The following is a 16,031-nucleotide window of genomic DNA, read 5'->3' as shown; positions in this document are numbered from 1 at the left end:
TCGGTTAAAAAAAAAAAACACAATTTACGGTTTGGTAATCAGAGCAAATCTACGAATTTAAACTGATATAATAGTATAATACATGAGTAGGTGTTTGCCTCAAAATCGTCTCGGCCGAAAATGATGGCCGAGGGACTTGTGGTTGAATTGTCATTCTTGATACGCGGGCGTGCCAACTAGCGGTCGAAGCGAGGTTCTGATATGATTTGCGCTTGTATATGACTTCTTATCAAATGATTGTAAGTCGAGGGAGGAACCGTCTTGGCAACTAGGTTCTGATGCTTCTGTTGCAAGGACTTCGGATAGGCGTTAACCTTGACCTCGATCACGTTTACTTCTTGAGTGAAATCAAAGGTTTAGGTGACAAACGAGAGGTCTATGGGGTGAAGGTACTCACAAATCACGGTGAAGTCAAAGCATTGTGAAGTGATGTGTGTGTGAACAGTGAATCACATCGATCCAATCAGGATTGGCTGAAGGAGATCGACGGGCGAGAATGATAAGTTATGAACTACTCGTATGTGCGAAAAGTAAAGTACATATAAAATAAACGAACAAGAAAGTAAAATGCTTGAATGTAAAGTGTTGAAATGAAAGTAAGAGACTATAAGTGAAAACAAGTTATGAAAGTTGAATTGTAAAGCAAAGTACCTATGAAAGATAGCAAGAGAAGAGTTTGAGTAAAAGTTGTATATTGATTTGTTTGTGTGATGCAGGACCTTTTACAATGAGTTACAAGGCAGTACTATATATATGTATATATATGATAGGAGCATAAAATGCTATGAATTTATAGTTCAAACCTCTATACTTTTGCTTAGTTTATTCCTTAAAAAGATCAATTTAACTTTGTTATTTTCTTAGGTACTTTGAGAAGCAGTTAAGGAGAAAAGAGAGCTACAATGGGGAAATCAAGGCACTTCACATGAAGTAGTGATGCAAAGGATGGATTATGATGATTCAGTTGGTCCTAGAACTCAAGAGAAGATGGAGAGAGTTGGCGTTAAAAACAGTTGCAGAGAAGCAAAAAACAGAGTACAAGAGTCTGCCTTATTTTCTTCTGTTTTGGGAAGCTGTTTTGAAGAACCTTCGAGTGGAATTATGAAGAAAGGCCTGGTAACATTTTAAGATCACATGTTCTACTATAACTTCAGTAAAATATTTGGTCCAGAATGATAAGGAGGAAGCCGGAGTCTGTGCTCAAAGTTGGTTCCTCGAGAAGACTGTTTCCATAAGCTTTTCAAGGACTTTTATACTGGACTTAAGGGATGATAATCATGAATTTCTCTGCCCAGAATTTAAGAATATATGTTGTAGAGAATTATAGAATCAATAATCATCCAGAAAGGTGGTGTAATGAAGAAGTTATGATGCTGCATAGATGAGCAGAGGATAAGGAAAATCTGGAATTTCTGACAAGTCTTTATGCGAAGCATTTTCAAGACGGTTGTTGGGCCACGTTTCAAGAAGCTTTCTAGAAGGTTTTTGCACGGTTTTGAAGGGTGACATCAGAAGTATTATGTATCAGAATATCACCTTCGAATCTGCTGGGAACCCTTGTCAAACATGGAGAGGGAAATCAGTCCTAGTTGAGAAAGGAAAGTGAATTAAAGGCTATATTTTCTGAAGATATTCTTGGCAGATTTTGGGACGAATTTTATTGGATTTTTGCTGCATTATACTTATGAAGAGACTATTAGAAAGACTTAAGGAAGGTTCAGAAGATTGTGTGGCAGCCAAGCAAGTGGAGTTGGAGAAGAATAAGGAGAACTCAACCCGGTTTTGAAGAAAAAAGTTAGGGGTTTGTAAACAATAAAAGAGGAGTCTTCTTGGCGTCATTGGCAGACCATACCATACATATTTCACGCCTCAAAAGAACCCTAGCTCTCTGATTTTCGAAACTCCATACAAGCATAAGGAAAAGAAGCCACCAAAGTCGCCATCTGCCACCACCGTGACCATCCATCTTCAAGCAACATCCACCGTGCCTCTTCACTCTCTTTTTCTGCGACTTTGCCCTTTTATTTTCAATATGTTACTGTGTGTTTACCTTAGAACAATGAGTAGCTAAATACTTTTGTGTTAGGGGCTAGTTTGAAGCCCTAAACTATGGTTCAAGTTTCATAATAAATTTCTATGTTTTAGTTACTTTGTCGATGAGATTGTTCTTTGGTTCTGGATTAGATGAGTCTTTTATATGTATGTTTTATGTGGTTGCAAACATATAGGATATGCATGTAATTGGTGCTAGGTTAAATAGCAATGCATGTAATTTTACAAGTTTTTGAACAAATTCGTTGTCAATGTTGTAATTTTTGTTTAACTATATGTAAATAGTGTAAATGAATATGATTCTCAATGTTGTAATTTTGGTTCAAATACTTGTAAATTTTTGTTCAAATAGTTGTAAATAAGAGTATCTCATACTCACCGGTACACTAGCTTGTAAATGAGAGTATTTCTGTAAACCTAAAATGTTGTTTCGCGCCAAAATTAATCCTATAGATACAGCAACGGCGCGCCAAACCTTTGCCCATTAGGCTCTTTGTTCACTTCCCCAAAATCTCCATTTCACATTCATCTTCTTCGTACTTACTCTGCATCTGACCCACCATCATCCATGTCTATGATCAACCAAGAAGACTCGGATGAACCCGAAACGTTTGCCGGGTCTAAGCGTAAGAGCTTACCGAACAGCGAGGGTTCGATCAAAAGGGCAAAACCCATTTCGACCCATCACATCAAGCAAAAACAAGTCTGTGAGGAGGAGCCGATTGAGGCCGAAACCGGTCTTGGGTCTAATGACCCTAGGATACGAGTAAAGCAGGAAGCTCCTGATGCCCAACAGGGTTTGACCCACCAGCAAGAGAATGTGATGAATAGAATCACAGGGGCTCGGATTTCCAGGTCTGAGGAGGAGTCGAATAATGGGTCGAAGCCTAAGAGGGTGAAGAAGGAAGTTGCTGACTGTGAGTTGATTTCGGTGCAACATGTAAGACCTCAGAATTTGGAGGATGGCGATTTCAAGATTGAGCCGGATTGGTTCTTGGTGGGAAGCACATTGGTTACGGCGGTTTCGACTAGTAAAGGCATGAAATTGTTGGACAATGAGATTGTTCATCTCTCTTTTCCCACCTCAAATTCCAGCTACAAAACCCAATGGATTGTGCGTTTCTCAACGAAAAGATCAGGAGAGGTATATATCTATGTTTTCTGGTTTCTTTATGAGCTGTTGTGTCAAACAAAGTTACATTTTTTCGATTTAGTTTAAGTTAGCATGTCAAAGAATGATGACGTGTATGTAATGGTTGGATTTTGTAGATTGGTCGGTTTCCAATGGAATGGGCAAAATGCGTTGTTCCTCTTGTGAATTCTGGTAAGGTTAAAGTTCTTGGGCGGTTTATGGGTGCGCCGAAGTTCCTATCTATGATCCAAGATATCATATTGTCTGTAAGGTATTGTTGCTGCCCATTTGTTACCACATGCAGTCCTTGGACTTGGACAAATGAACTGGTTTTCCCCTTTAATGGAGTAAATGTGCTATATCTTTTTGCAGTTTCTTTATCCACCATTCAATTTTTACGGATGGAGATAATTATACAGTTCCTCCTCTCCTCGGTGTCTTAAATTTGCTAAAAATCGAACCATATCAGAAGGTACTCCTTAATCCTCATTTCTAGATGCAATACTGCTGTTGGATGGTTTGTGCTGTATTCACATTGTGTTGTTGCTTTGTCCAGGCAGAATTCACTGCTGAAGAACTTGATTCCCAGAAATGCATTTTGGATCTTCAAGTATGTATTGCTAAACTTTTTGTGCATTTGTACTTGTGCAATTTCTTGACAATGGGAGAGTTACTTTCTGATATGATCATATTTATCAATCTGTTGTGTTGTACCTTTTTTCATGTGTATTTAATGTAAATGTTATACGACCAAGTGTTGTACCAAATGAACTGTTGTGATCTGCTTTGACTATACTATCAAATACATGTATACATTATCTGCAGAAGTGGCATCCTGCTTCACAGAAGCAAATCCAAGAATTGATCAAATGCCACTGGTTCAGTGAAAGTACTTTCAGTGATTTTATTGAATCCAAATGATTGTGTTTTGAGAAATGCAATTAAATATTTCACTTTCAAGCATGACTGAATTTGACCTTCTTGTTTGTTTCCCTATGTATTATCATGTCCGGCATGAATACATATGCAAACACAATGATTACCATAGTTATATCCACTTATTGATGATGTAGACATTCCTGGATTACTAAAATAGATATCTCTGCATTCTAAACAGCATATTCCCGATCAAGCTACATCAGTTTTGCGACTAGTAAAACGAGGAAGGGGTTGCCAACAGTATAGAGAAGAAAACAAAGATGAAGAAGCCATTTCAGAGTCATCAATAAATAAGACTGGTGATGCAGCCGATGTATATGACTTTGAGGTAGACACTTTGAATCCCAATACTTTAAATCTGTTTCAGATAAAATTTTGTTTTGGATTTTATCAATATTATCTTGTCTGATCTTTCCTTCCCACCGGGGAAAAAAAAATTTAAAGATTAGGAGATGGCAAGTGCTCTCATGTCTGATCTGAGTCCATACCAGAAACAAGCTCTCTATCGGATGTTGGAATTAGAGAAGGGGATTGATGTTGAGATATCAGCACACACTCTTCATCCTTGCTGGGTGGGATATCGTATATGTGATGAGTAAGTAGCGAAAGAAGGGCGACATTGACTTTCTTTTTCCTTTATATATTTAGACTATTGTAACACATACTCAACTCATATGGTCAAATCCAATAGCTCTCTTATCTTACTAACTGAACATGTTATTTTTCAGGAGGGCTTCTTCAATCTATGTCAACATCTTCTCAGGGGAGGCAACCACACAATTTCCAACCATAATACAGATGGCAAGAGGAGGAGTGAGTTTCTTTCTCATCCCACAGATTCATATTTCCTTGCAGCACATTATTAGGTTTCTATTTTCAGCTTTGCAGGTTGGGAAGGTTACTATCAGTATCCAGTATATGCCATCTCTAATTTTAAGATTACCTGTATAGATTATTGCAGATGCAATGGGACTTGGGAAGACTGTGATGACAATTGCTCTGATAATCGCAAGACCAAGCAGAGAAGGCTCCAAAAATATTGAAATTACAAAGAGGCAGATAGATTCACATAGAAGCACCCCATGGAAACCAAAGGGTGGCACTCTTGTTGTCTGTCCTGAGTCCTTTCTGAGCCAGTGGAAGGTGAATTGTTATACAACAATGTGCATTTTTATTTATATGTATGATGCCAGGAAGCTGAACTTTTTTTATTTATTTTCTGAATCCTAGAATAATTTTTATGAATACACCCTTACATTCCTCACTTTGCTCAAAATCTTATTCATCTTTGTGATTATCTCAGGATGAGCTTGAAACTCATTCAGAGTCACAAGGGATTTCCTTTCTTGTGTTCGTTAGGGGAAGAGATAATAACAATAAAATGATCTCTGAAAAAGATGTGGTGTTGACTGAATATGATATCTTGGCTGATGCTTATGCAAAGGTAATGAACTATTACCATCTGTTTCAGTCCATTTTAAGCATTTGATTTGGCAAGAAGCACTTAATGGAGTCTATTTATTGTTTCATACTTTCATAGAACTCTTTTATCTTAATTACATTGTTATTTTTCTTATGATATAGGATAAGGAGAACAGCATTTTCCACCAGGTTGATTGGTATAGGGTGGTGCTTGATGAAGCTCACAATATCGAGTCTTCTTGTCCCCAATATGCTGAGGCTGCTTCTACCTTGTCGTCACATTGCCGATGGTGTTTGACAGGAACTCCCCTTCAGGTCTGCCTTTTTGTGCCACACTTGATAAATAAATACGCATGTTACACTCTCATTATCTAACAGTACATGTAATCTGTTGATGAATTTTGGAGAATTTTACTAAGCTGTTTTTTTTTTGGTAATTTTTTTTTATAGAATTTACCAGAGGGTTATTCATGGCTTGTAAGATTATTTATAAAATCCATTGGTCATTACTTTCTGCAGATTAATCTTGACGACATCTACAGCCTCTTGTGCTTGTTGAATGTTGAACCATGGTGCGACTGGATGTGGTATGATAACTAAATGTATATTGAAGGTGTTTGATTGTTGAAGTGTTGGTTCAATTAGGGAACTACTGGACATGTTTGTAGCCTATGACATCTCTAATATGGTTTACCTATATGGCTATATGCAGGTGGAACAAATTAATTCAAATGCCTTATGAGAGCGGTGATCCAAGAGGACAACGATTGTTGAAGGCTATATTGAGCCCATTGATGCTAAGAAGAACGAAGGAGACGAAGGATAAAGATGGAAGGTTATTGTACTGCCTGAGTTCCTTGTGAACACACACACTCTCTCTCTCTCTCATTTATGTATGAGATTGAATTACGTAGAAATTTAAAATTTGGCTGATATAATTTCAGGCCAATACTGGTTCTCCCTCCTGACATTCACAACATCCAGTGTGATCAGTTAGAAGCTGAACATGAATTTTATGAAGCCCTTTTTCACAGATCAAAAGTAGGTTCTGTTTTAAAGTAATTATGATCAATCATCAACCAAGCTAAGAATATACTTTCCAATGTGGATTAAATTTTACTTTCACTTCCAGTTGGCTTTGATTTTCTCTAGTTCCTGACTTCTTCAATGTGAAAAATACAGGTCCAGTTTGAACAGATTGTGGCGCAAGGCAAGGTTCTTCACAACTATTCCAGTGTCCTTGAACTACTACTTAAATTGAGGCAGTGTTGCAGCCACCCTTGTCTTGTTATGAGGTGGGAATGGATTGCAATTAGTATTACCTTTCTAATGTTTTCTCATTTTTTCCATTGTATTTATTTGCTTTAAAAACTTTCGGTTTGGAGATGTGCAGGGGTGATTCACATAAGTTTGCAGACTCAGACAAGCTTGCTAGAAGATCCCTCGAAAGTAATCATGATTCTCTAATTGCAAATCAGATTATCTCCACCCAAGCATGTATTGAAGAGGTTGTCAAGGGTATCTGTGGGGGAAAAAGCATAAAGTGTCCCATATGCTTGGATTTTGCAGATGATCCTGTACGTACACCATGTGCACATCAGATGTGCAGGGAGTGTCTCCTCTCAAGTTGGCCGAGACCAAGTTTTGGTCAATGCCAAGTATGTTTTAATTGGATTGGGAAAACTGACCTCATAACTTGCAAATCAGAAAACCATTGCCAGTCAGATATTAAGGAAATTTTGAAGGAGTCTTCCAAGGTTTCAAAGCTCTTGGAGTGCTTGAAACATATTGTTGATTCAGGTTCTAATGAAAAGAGCATTGTTTTCAGCCAGTGGGCTTCATTTTTGGATCTCTTGGAGACCTCTATGAAGAGAAGAGGAATTGGCTGTGTAAGGTTTGATGGAAAGCTCCCGGACATGCATAGGGACAGGGCATTGGCTGAGTTCAGTAAGACCACGGACAAAATGGTACACAAAAAGAATATTATTGTCTTTTCTTTGCTGTTACGTTGGCAGTAATCTTGTCCTATCTAAAATCCTGCATGCATGATTTTTCAGGTATTGTTGATGTCTCTGAAAACTGGTGGTGATAGTCTAGATCTAACTGCAGCATCTAATGTCTTTCTAATGGTATACTCTGTGTTCATATATGTGTCAAGTGACATTAATCTTTATTTTGGTATCAATTATGTTCTGTTCATCCTGTTTAGGATCCACCCTGGAATCCAGATGTTGAGGAGGAAGCAATAATGAGAATTCTTCGTAATAGACGGAAGCGAACTGCTTTTATAAGATTTATTGTCAAGGTGAGTATTGCTCTTTTAATGGTCTTCAGGAGTCTAGAATCGATACATGTTTGTCCATGGTTAGAGATGGATCAAATTTGTTAACTCCTGCATTTGCTTAGTTTGTTTCTTCTACCATCCATGATATTAAGCTTGGTAAGCGATATGACTTATCAATGAAGTCCCTCAGTAGAAGCAGTTTGATTCACCTACACCCTTCTGATAACCTATCTTACTTGGTCTTATCTCCTAAACTCTTGTATTTTGGCTTGCTGTTTCTTATTTTGGTGATTGTAATATTACAATGCCATTGGCTACATGGGACAGGACACGGTGGAGGAACGACTGCAGCAAGTTCAGGCGAGGAAGCAGCGGATGATTGCCGGAGCTCTCACTGATAACGAAGTTCAATCTGCCAGGATTGAGGAACTCAAAATTCTTTTTGCATGAATATCATTATAATCTTTGGTTATTAGAGGTGGGCTTTTTTTGGTGGTCTAAAACTTAATGCCCCTAATTTTGTAAGCCTTACGCTTAGCATTACTGATGTCAGTCATCTTTCCCAATCCACTACTTTTGCAAAAACAGTTGACAGAAGATTGTGAGCAACTTGAATGTGAAATGTTGAATGAATGACTACAAAAGCTTTACTTTCTTCAGTCAGTGAACAAACATATTGGAGGGTCATAGAGGCCACGTCGGGGTCCTGGTATTCTTTTCCCTTTGCACGGGGTTTTGATTAACATCGAGTTGACGTTTTGATGAGGCCACTCTGTTATCACTTTCAGTTTTATTAATGAAATTTCTCTCGAGGTTAAAGAAGAAAAGAAAGAGAAAAAAGAAAAGTTAAAAGGAAATTACATAGAGAAGCCTCTAGGGCAACCAATAGCTAACTGATCCAAATTGAAAGCTGGAAGAGCCGAAGCAGGCAGTTGATGAAACCAAACTTTAGAAGAGGAAAGATTTTGTCCCATATAGCCGTAATTGAGTCGGCGAGGAAATTAGCTTCTCGGAACACATGGGTGAACGAAACGCTTTCAAAACATCCAGAGAGGAAGGCAATGTCTCTAATAAGGGACTTCAAATGCCAAGGTGGATCAAAGTAGTTGTTGACGCAGTTTATGATTAAGAGGAAGTCTCTCCTTCAACCAGCAGGTTGACGATAGTTAAATCGCAAGGATCTAAGAGGACATCTTTAAGAGCCGTACACTCTTAAAAGCTCTCTTTATAGTGTTAGTGAAAGTGAAATAATTTATCGTAGGCCTTCTATTGACTTTTGACTCTCTGTTTTGAGATAGTGGAAACTTGAAATATAATTGGTGAAAAATAAAAAATTGTCTTTAAACGAGTTCATTTTTCAGTTTGTTGTTTCCTTCCTCTTTTTTTTTTTTTTTTTTTACCATCTGTCAAAAATTGATCAATCAAACTCTCGAGTGGTGCTCAAATAGTTTTGAAGTTGTAGATTCTTATTGTGGTAATTGATGACTAAAAGATTAGGGCATGTTTGGTAACGTTTTTATTTAAATAATTTTCTAAAAATAATTTTTTAAAACAAAACGAAAAACGAGATTGTATTTTTCAAATTTGAAAATATGTTTCATAATTTAGTGAAAAAAAATATTCTCTACATGTTCTAAACTGGGATAAGGAAAAAGTGAAACGCAAAATTGTTGTTTTCAGTTTATCCGAGTAAAAATTAAAACTATTTTCTCTTTTTTAACATCTCATAATGAGAGTATAACATGCATGTTTGAGCGGTTATACTCTTCTTGAGATGTTCATCCCGGCAAATGTTCTAATGCTAATGAAATTTTGATTCACGTCAGGTGTCAAACTAACATCTCCTCAATGTTTTCACTAGACTATCAATTTCCTCCAAGTTGGGAGCCCATATGTGCGCGTGACTCAAGTATGCGGCTATGAGCCATAGGAAATGGATACTCAGCTGCACGACGATTAGAGTTATAATTTCAAATATATAAATCGCGTCCACTAGGGATGAGCATATGTCAGGCCGGTTCAGTTTGAGGCTCAAACCGTTTCTGACCCAAAGTAGGCGGTTGGACCCAAATCCAAACCGATCACAAATTAAAAAGTATTGGGCCGAAATTACGGTAAGACCTAGTTCAGTTTCGGGCTGGGTTGAAATTCATTTGGGCCATTTTTTAAGACCCAAGCAGCAGGTTCATAGGAGAAAAAAAAAAAAAAAAAAAACAGCAGCACTTTCAGCCCTTCACCTAAGAGATAGTCCCATGCGGAATCCATCATCTGCATTATGAAAACTAAATTAATGAATTATCAGTTTATGAACAAACAAACCCTAAACAAATTAATGAAATATCAGCAAAGCCTTTTACTAAACTAATGAACTGAGAGAAACACTTCTACTTCCTCCAAACTATTCTCTGTTCATCTTCTTCCTACTTTATAACAAATTTCAAACTGTTTAATGCTATGTATAAAGAAAGTAAGAAGTGGGTTGACCAAGCCGTCTGCTAGGATTTCTCGGTGGTGTTCCATCGACAAAAATACCAAAATTCATCTTGCAGATCTAGTCTACACTACATTCCAAATGGCAGAAGCGATCGATCGTCTCGCTGCTGCAATGACACAATCTGATTCGACGATGGTCTCGCTGGGGGCTGCGACTTTTCAAGAAGGGCATTTTCTGGTTGGCCGGTTGTTGGCGCCGAAGGCAAAGCTACCAGGATTTAAAGGAACCATTGCTACTATCTAGCACCTCAGATCTGGCCTCAATATACAAGATGCAGGTGAGCGTTTTGTGTTCCAGTTTGAGAGCGCTGCTGTGCGTAACAGGATTATGCATGGGGGGCCGTGGTTTTATCGTAACACCATGCTTGTGTTGGGCGAGTATGATGGTCTGGGTCATGTGGAATCTGTGTCGCTGCATCTGATGGAAGCCTGGGTTGTTGTGAAAGGATTGCCGATTGCGCTGAGGAATAAAGTGGCATTGTCCATGGTGGGTTCGGCTCTAGGGCAAGTCGTGCGGGTTGATCTGACTGCGTTGAAGTGTAAGGAAGAGGAGCAGCGCGTCAAGATCATTTTCGATGTACGTAGGAGAATTCGCACCTGGATGATTTTTGAATTCTCATATGTTGTGAAACTGGAGTTGGTGCTTATCTATGAAAAGGTGAAAGGCTTTTGTCATGATTGCGGTTTGTTCCTTCATGACGCGTTAGGGTGTGACAAAAAGTTGGTCCAGGAGAAGGAGGAGATTAAGGTTGCGCCTCCAACAGCTGCCATGGCCGGTCTGTCTCTGAGGTCTGAGGCAGACGTTGTTTTGTATCCTTCTGGTGTTCCTGCTAGGGAGGTAGGGATGGGCAGGGCAACAGAACATGGGGGCATGGGGTTGGTCGTGCTTGGGCAGGAGTCGGACACTCAGAGTGTGGGTGGTATTCTTACAGAGAAGGGCAGCCAAGCGGTGGATGCAACTATTGCAGGATCGGGGTCCGAGAAGATGGGATGCCCTCTAATCCTGCAACTTGGGGTTAAGCAGGCGGGAAGTTCATTCCATTATGGATCTGGTCTAACTCTCCCTGGCAAGGTTGGATCAGACTCTCTGACTAGGTTAACTGATTTGGTAGGGACTGGGACGTCAAATTCTAGGGTGGAGTTTTTGGCTATTCAAGCAGCTCCAGTTGGGAAAAAACGAAAAGCTGTGCATGCTTTGGAAAGGTTTGGGAAAAAGTATTTAGCCTTTCCTGCCTCAAAGCTTCAGGTGGAGGAGAACGTCCCTTTGGTGTTGCAGCATAAGAATGGCAAGCTGATGGTGTCGCCAAAAAAGAAGAAGCTTGGGAGACCAAAGGAAGTAAGAACAAGACTCAAGGTGCAATTGAGCAGGAAGGGAAGAAGCTTCGAAAGTATAAGCGAAGGGGAAAATTGAACTTTGATTAAGAGGAGGCTGTTATTGCTGGTAAGGGCTTGCCTGTGCAACTTGTGGAGGGTGAGGCAGTGCAGATGGTGAAGTCTGCTATGACAAAGAGTGCGGTGGAGGGTCCTGTGGAAGGTGTTTTATCGCCTTCTACAGCTAGTTTAATTTAAGTTTTGTTTTGGGTCGCAAAAACCAACTCCTTAGTTGTTTCCCTTTTATGTCTGCTTCGAGGATTCTTGGTTTTTGTTAGAATAAAGGTGTGTGAATTGTCTAAAAGGTGGGTGTACTCGGGACTTTCTGGGTTCATATTCTTCTAGAATAGGGATTTTAGAGGTTCTACGGAACGATTGCTTTCTGTCGACCCCATAGGGGTGTTTTGTTTTTGTACTGCTTGCTGAACTTAATGAAAGGGCTGACCTATTTCGATCAAAAAAAAAAAACTAATGAACTGAGATTAATCTAAATCCTTTCATTTCTATATGTTTATCAGCATCCAAACTTATCTTAATCCAGATTAAGCTTACAAAAAAAGGTAATTTCCAAAGAATCACAGACCAAACCAAGCACATAGTTCTAATAGAAAACCAAGCCAAGAAACAAGCACAAAATAGAATCAACATGAACCTAGAAACAAGCCTCTTCAGCTCAAAGATCATAGCAGTTGTCATTCAAAAACATATTTCAAAACACATAAACTGATGAATATAATCAAAACCCAGAAACAAGCTTCTTCATCTCAAATCAAAATAATCATGTAATCAACTACAAAATAACCATAAATCGATCTGGTTTAATCAATTACAACATATCCATAAAGGCATAAACCCATAAAACTTTTGAAGATAAAAAAAACCCCCAAATTTGTTCGACTCACCGAATCGATCTGAATTAGCGAGTTCACAAGAGGCTCCTTGTAGCGAGAGAGACTCGTCTTCCAACAGAGTTGTCGATCTGAGGCTGAGTGTTTTTTTAGAGAGGCTCTGAGTCTTAAAGGTTGTTGTTGAACCACGCATCACTGTTGTTCCTTTGCCGCCGCTTCTGATTGTTACCTCTCCCCCCTCTCCACCGCCGCCCCCAACTACACCTCCACGTGTTCTCCCACGGGAGGCTGAAACGGCCACTAGAACTCGTCTGTGGGTAATCCTTTCTATCCTCTCCAGCATTGCAGTAGTGTGGATCGCTGGGGAGTCCCTCTGTAACCAGCGGGACGCCTTGCGAATTGAAAGGCAGAGGCATGAGATGGAGGTAGACGCAGCCCAGCTGAGGAGGCGGCAGCAGGTGCTGGAAGACCGAGACCAGAACAAATGGTTTTGGTTGTTTCGACCTGTCTCGCCAACCCGCCACTACTTCCAGAGGAGGCTAGTGCTCGGAAGGCAACTCCAGAGGGTCCGCTGTGTGATTCCTGTTTTGGCTTTCTCAAGCGGTTACCTTGCTGCACTGAGGCTAACCATGAGACCCCCAGCCCTGCAATCTAAGCTTCCTAACATTCCACCTGTTGGACAATTTTTCCACCTCCAGTGCATGTAGTCTAAGCTTCCTAACATTCCTGGAAACCCACGTTCTTCACCAATATGAAGGAGTCTTGCAACATCAATGACTGTTAGTTTTCTGAGATATTGCACTTCAAATATCTCTACAATAGCCCGACAAAACTTTTTCATGCATCTAATTGCTGTTGAACACCAATTTTTAAGTATTCATCGAGAGAATCAGCTGGTACACCATATGCAAGCATTCAAAAAATAGCTGTGATTTTTACAAATGATGACAATCTGAGCCTACCAATTCCATCGCGTTGTTGCATAAAGAAATTATCATGATTTTTTACCGCATCAGCAATCCGATAAAATAAACTTTTACTCATTCAAAAAAGTCTGCTAAATTTTAGCTCACTGATTACGTGCATTTTTATGTACGTAATCGCTACTTAAACACTAGAAATAAGCGAATACTCAAGTTAATTAATATGTGATTAATCTATTTTTATTTATGTGTAGGAAATAGGCGGAATTGTGGAAATCAAGATAAAATGGTGTAAAAGTAGAGTAAATTGGAGTCCCGACAAAGAGACGAAATGGTCAATGCCGGTCATCGACAAAAGTGTGTCACCCAACGTCATGACGGATGCAAGAAATAATTACGGCTTATGAAAAAGAAAAGAAAAAAGTAAAAGAAGAAGTAAAAAGTGATTGATTGATTAATTAATTAATATTGATTAATTAAACTGTTTAAACATGGTGCTGCACGTTTAGCCTAGTTAAGGGGCTTAATTAAGATTCAATTAAACATGGTGGTTTGGTTAAGATGGAAACCCACGTGCCAGCAACCATATCACTTTCTCTTCTTTTCCTTTTTCTCTCTAGCCAGTCACACGTTGACACCTTACCCGTCATTCTCTTTTCTTTGCTGTTCGCATATAAAAAACAAACCATTCCGGCCTTCTGGGAAGGGGAAAGGGAGGACCAACAGAGTGGTGTAGTACGCTACACCAAAACAGGGGAGCCCATGGCTACCCTCTTCTCCACTATTTTCCCTCTTTTCTTTTTATTTTATTTTGAGATTTAAAGGATTACTCATACAAAGCTTCAATGATTCATCAAGGAGCTCAACCTCTACAAGATTCAAGATTTGAGTAATTGTGGGAATTGTAATTCAATGATAGTCATGCTAGCTTTCTAGTTATTTGTGGCTAACCTTGTTTTCTCCTACACTTCTATACTTTTTTCTCTTTGAATTTTGTAATCTTGATGTCTATGATTATGGATAGTGAGTAGTTCAATTTTGGGAGTTAGGATTGTGAAGCCCTAACTCATGTTGTGTAAATATTGATGTTTTAATGAAATAAATGTAATTTTTTCTTGTGTATGCTTTAAATATGAATTTATTGGTCTTTAGAAGCATGTTTCTAGGCTTTCTCACCCTTTGAAATTATGTTTTGGGCAATTATGATGAATAGATTGATAAATTGACAACTTATTAGTCTTGTGGCATCTAGGATTTAAGTGTGGTGACCATTAGCTAGCTTAATTGTAGCTAAACTTGCTTGGGTCTCTATTATCTTGCTCTCTAGGCCTCTAATTTTTGATATTGCGGCCTTAACCGGCGTAATACCCAAATTAGAGAGTTGATTGTGGCCCTAACCGGCATAGTCAATACACCGAAAGGATAATTGATTTAGTAGCCTTAACAGGTACTAGGTACGAGACTTAACACATAGAAAATGCATGCATTTGTGAAATTGACATCAATATTTGCAAGATAGTTAGTGTGAATCATCCGACACTCCCATGTTCCCATTAATTTGAAAACCCAAATTTAATTTTCTAGTTTGTTTATTAGTTGTTTAGTTTACTTTTTGGTTGTGTTTAATTTAGTTAATTCACAATTAAAAACTTCCTCCAATTTTCGACTCATTTGTGCATATCCACCACTATGCTCTTAGTTTTGATTAGGCTTTGGTGAAAATCAAAGCCGAGTATTGCTAAGGCTTGGTGCCTTAGGATAGCATTTTTATTTATTTTCTTTTTCTTTTTCCTTTATTTGCTTAGTGACTCTAGTTTCGACTATCCGAGGATTGTGAGTTAGCCACATCCCCGTGGTACAATAATTTTGGGCTTAATACTTCCCTATCTTGACAATGATACGTACGCTTGCGTAAATGTGTATTCAAGTCACTCACCTAATCGGGGGACCTCCGCAAAATAATCTGTAAACAAATTGTGTGCAGCAGCTTCTCGATCACAATAAACAACTATGTGACTAGGAATTGCACCTCTCGGGCATGATTGAGCATCATCTTCTTCGTCGTTGAGATTTTCTACTAAAAGGAGATTGTTGTTAGCACACATATGAAGTAACAAATTTTGCTCCCGATCAAATGCAGCCAAGACAGAATTGCAGTACTCAACGGTTCCATTTGAAGAAATAGAGGATGATGATATTTAGGATGAATCCATTGTAGTGACTAATTTGTGAGAGAGAGAGAGAGAGAGAGAGAGAGAGAGAGAGAGAGAGAGAGAGAGAGAGAGATTGAAGAAAGTTGAGTGAAAATTGTTGTGACGGAAACAATAATAATGTCCAAGTTTTTATAGAATTTTTTTTGCATCAAATAGAGCCATTTATAGCCGTTATTGACAACTATCATTAAATCATTAATTGAAAAAATAGCCATTTTTTTATCATTTTCAAATTATAGCCGTTATTGACAACTATCATTATATCATTGATTGGAAAAATAGCCATTTTTTTGTCGTTTTCAAATTATAGCTGTTTATTGCCTTTATTTACAACTATCATTATATCATTGATTA

At 38.7% G+C, this 16,031-nt stretch overlaps 1 protein-coding gene across 1 annotated transcript; it reads left to right on the top strand.

Annotated features, from left to right (window-relative positions):
- The first annotated feature begins 2,552 nt into the window (after window positions 1-2,552).
- Window positions 2,553-8,442, top strand: LOC112200437 (DNA repair protein RAD5B). The gene is made up of 18 exons (XM_024341467.2): window positions 2,553-3,196; window positions 3,322-3,455; window positions 3,557-3,656; window positions 3,741-3,794; window positions 4,302-4,451; window positions 4,573-4,718; window positions 4,852-4,936; window positions 5,075-5,266; window positions 5,427-5,567; window positions 5,708-5,860; window positions 6,065-6,132; window positions 6,258-6,380; window positions 6,490-6,586; window positions 6,728-6,840; window positions 6,939-7,512; window positions 7,603-7,674; window positions 7,755-7,850; window positions 8,157-8,442. The coding sequence occupies exons 1-18, from the start codon at window positions 2,621-2,623 to the stop codon at window positions 8,277-8,279; spliced, it is 2,997 nt and encodes a 998-aa protein (XP_024197235.1). The 5' UTR covers window positions 2,553-2,620; the 3' UTR covers window positions 8,280-8,442.
- Window positions 8,443-16,031: the final 7,589 nt, after the last annotated feature.

Source organism: Rosa chinensis, chromosome 4 (genome assembly GCF_002994745.2).
Source record: "Rosa chinensis cultivar Old Blush chromosome 4, RchiOBHm-V2, whole genome shotgun sequence".
In the NCBI taxonomy this organism is placed as follows: Eukaryota; Viridiplantae; Streptophyta; class Magnoliopsida; order Rosales; family Rosaceae; genus Rosa; species Rosa chinensis.
Note: the sequence above shows the minus strand (reverse complement) of the source record. Positions and strands in the feature narration are given on the sequence as shown.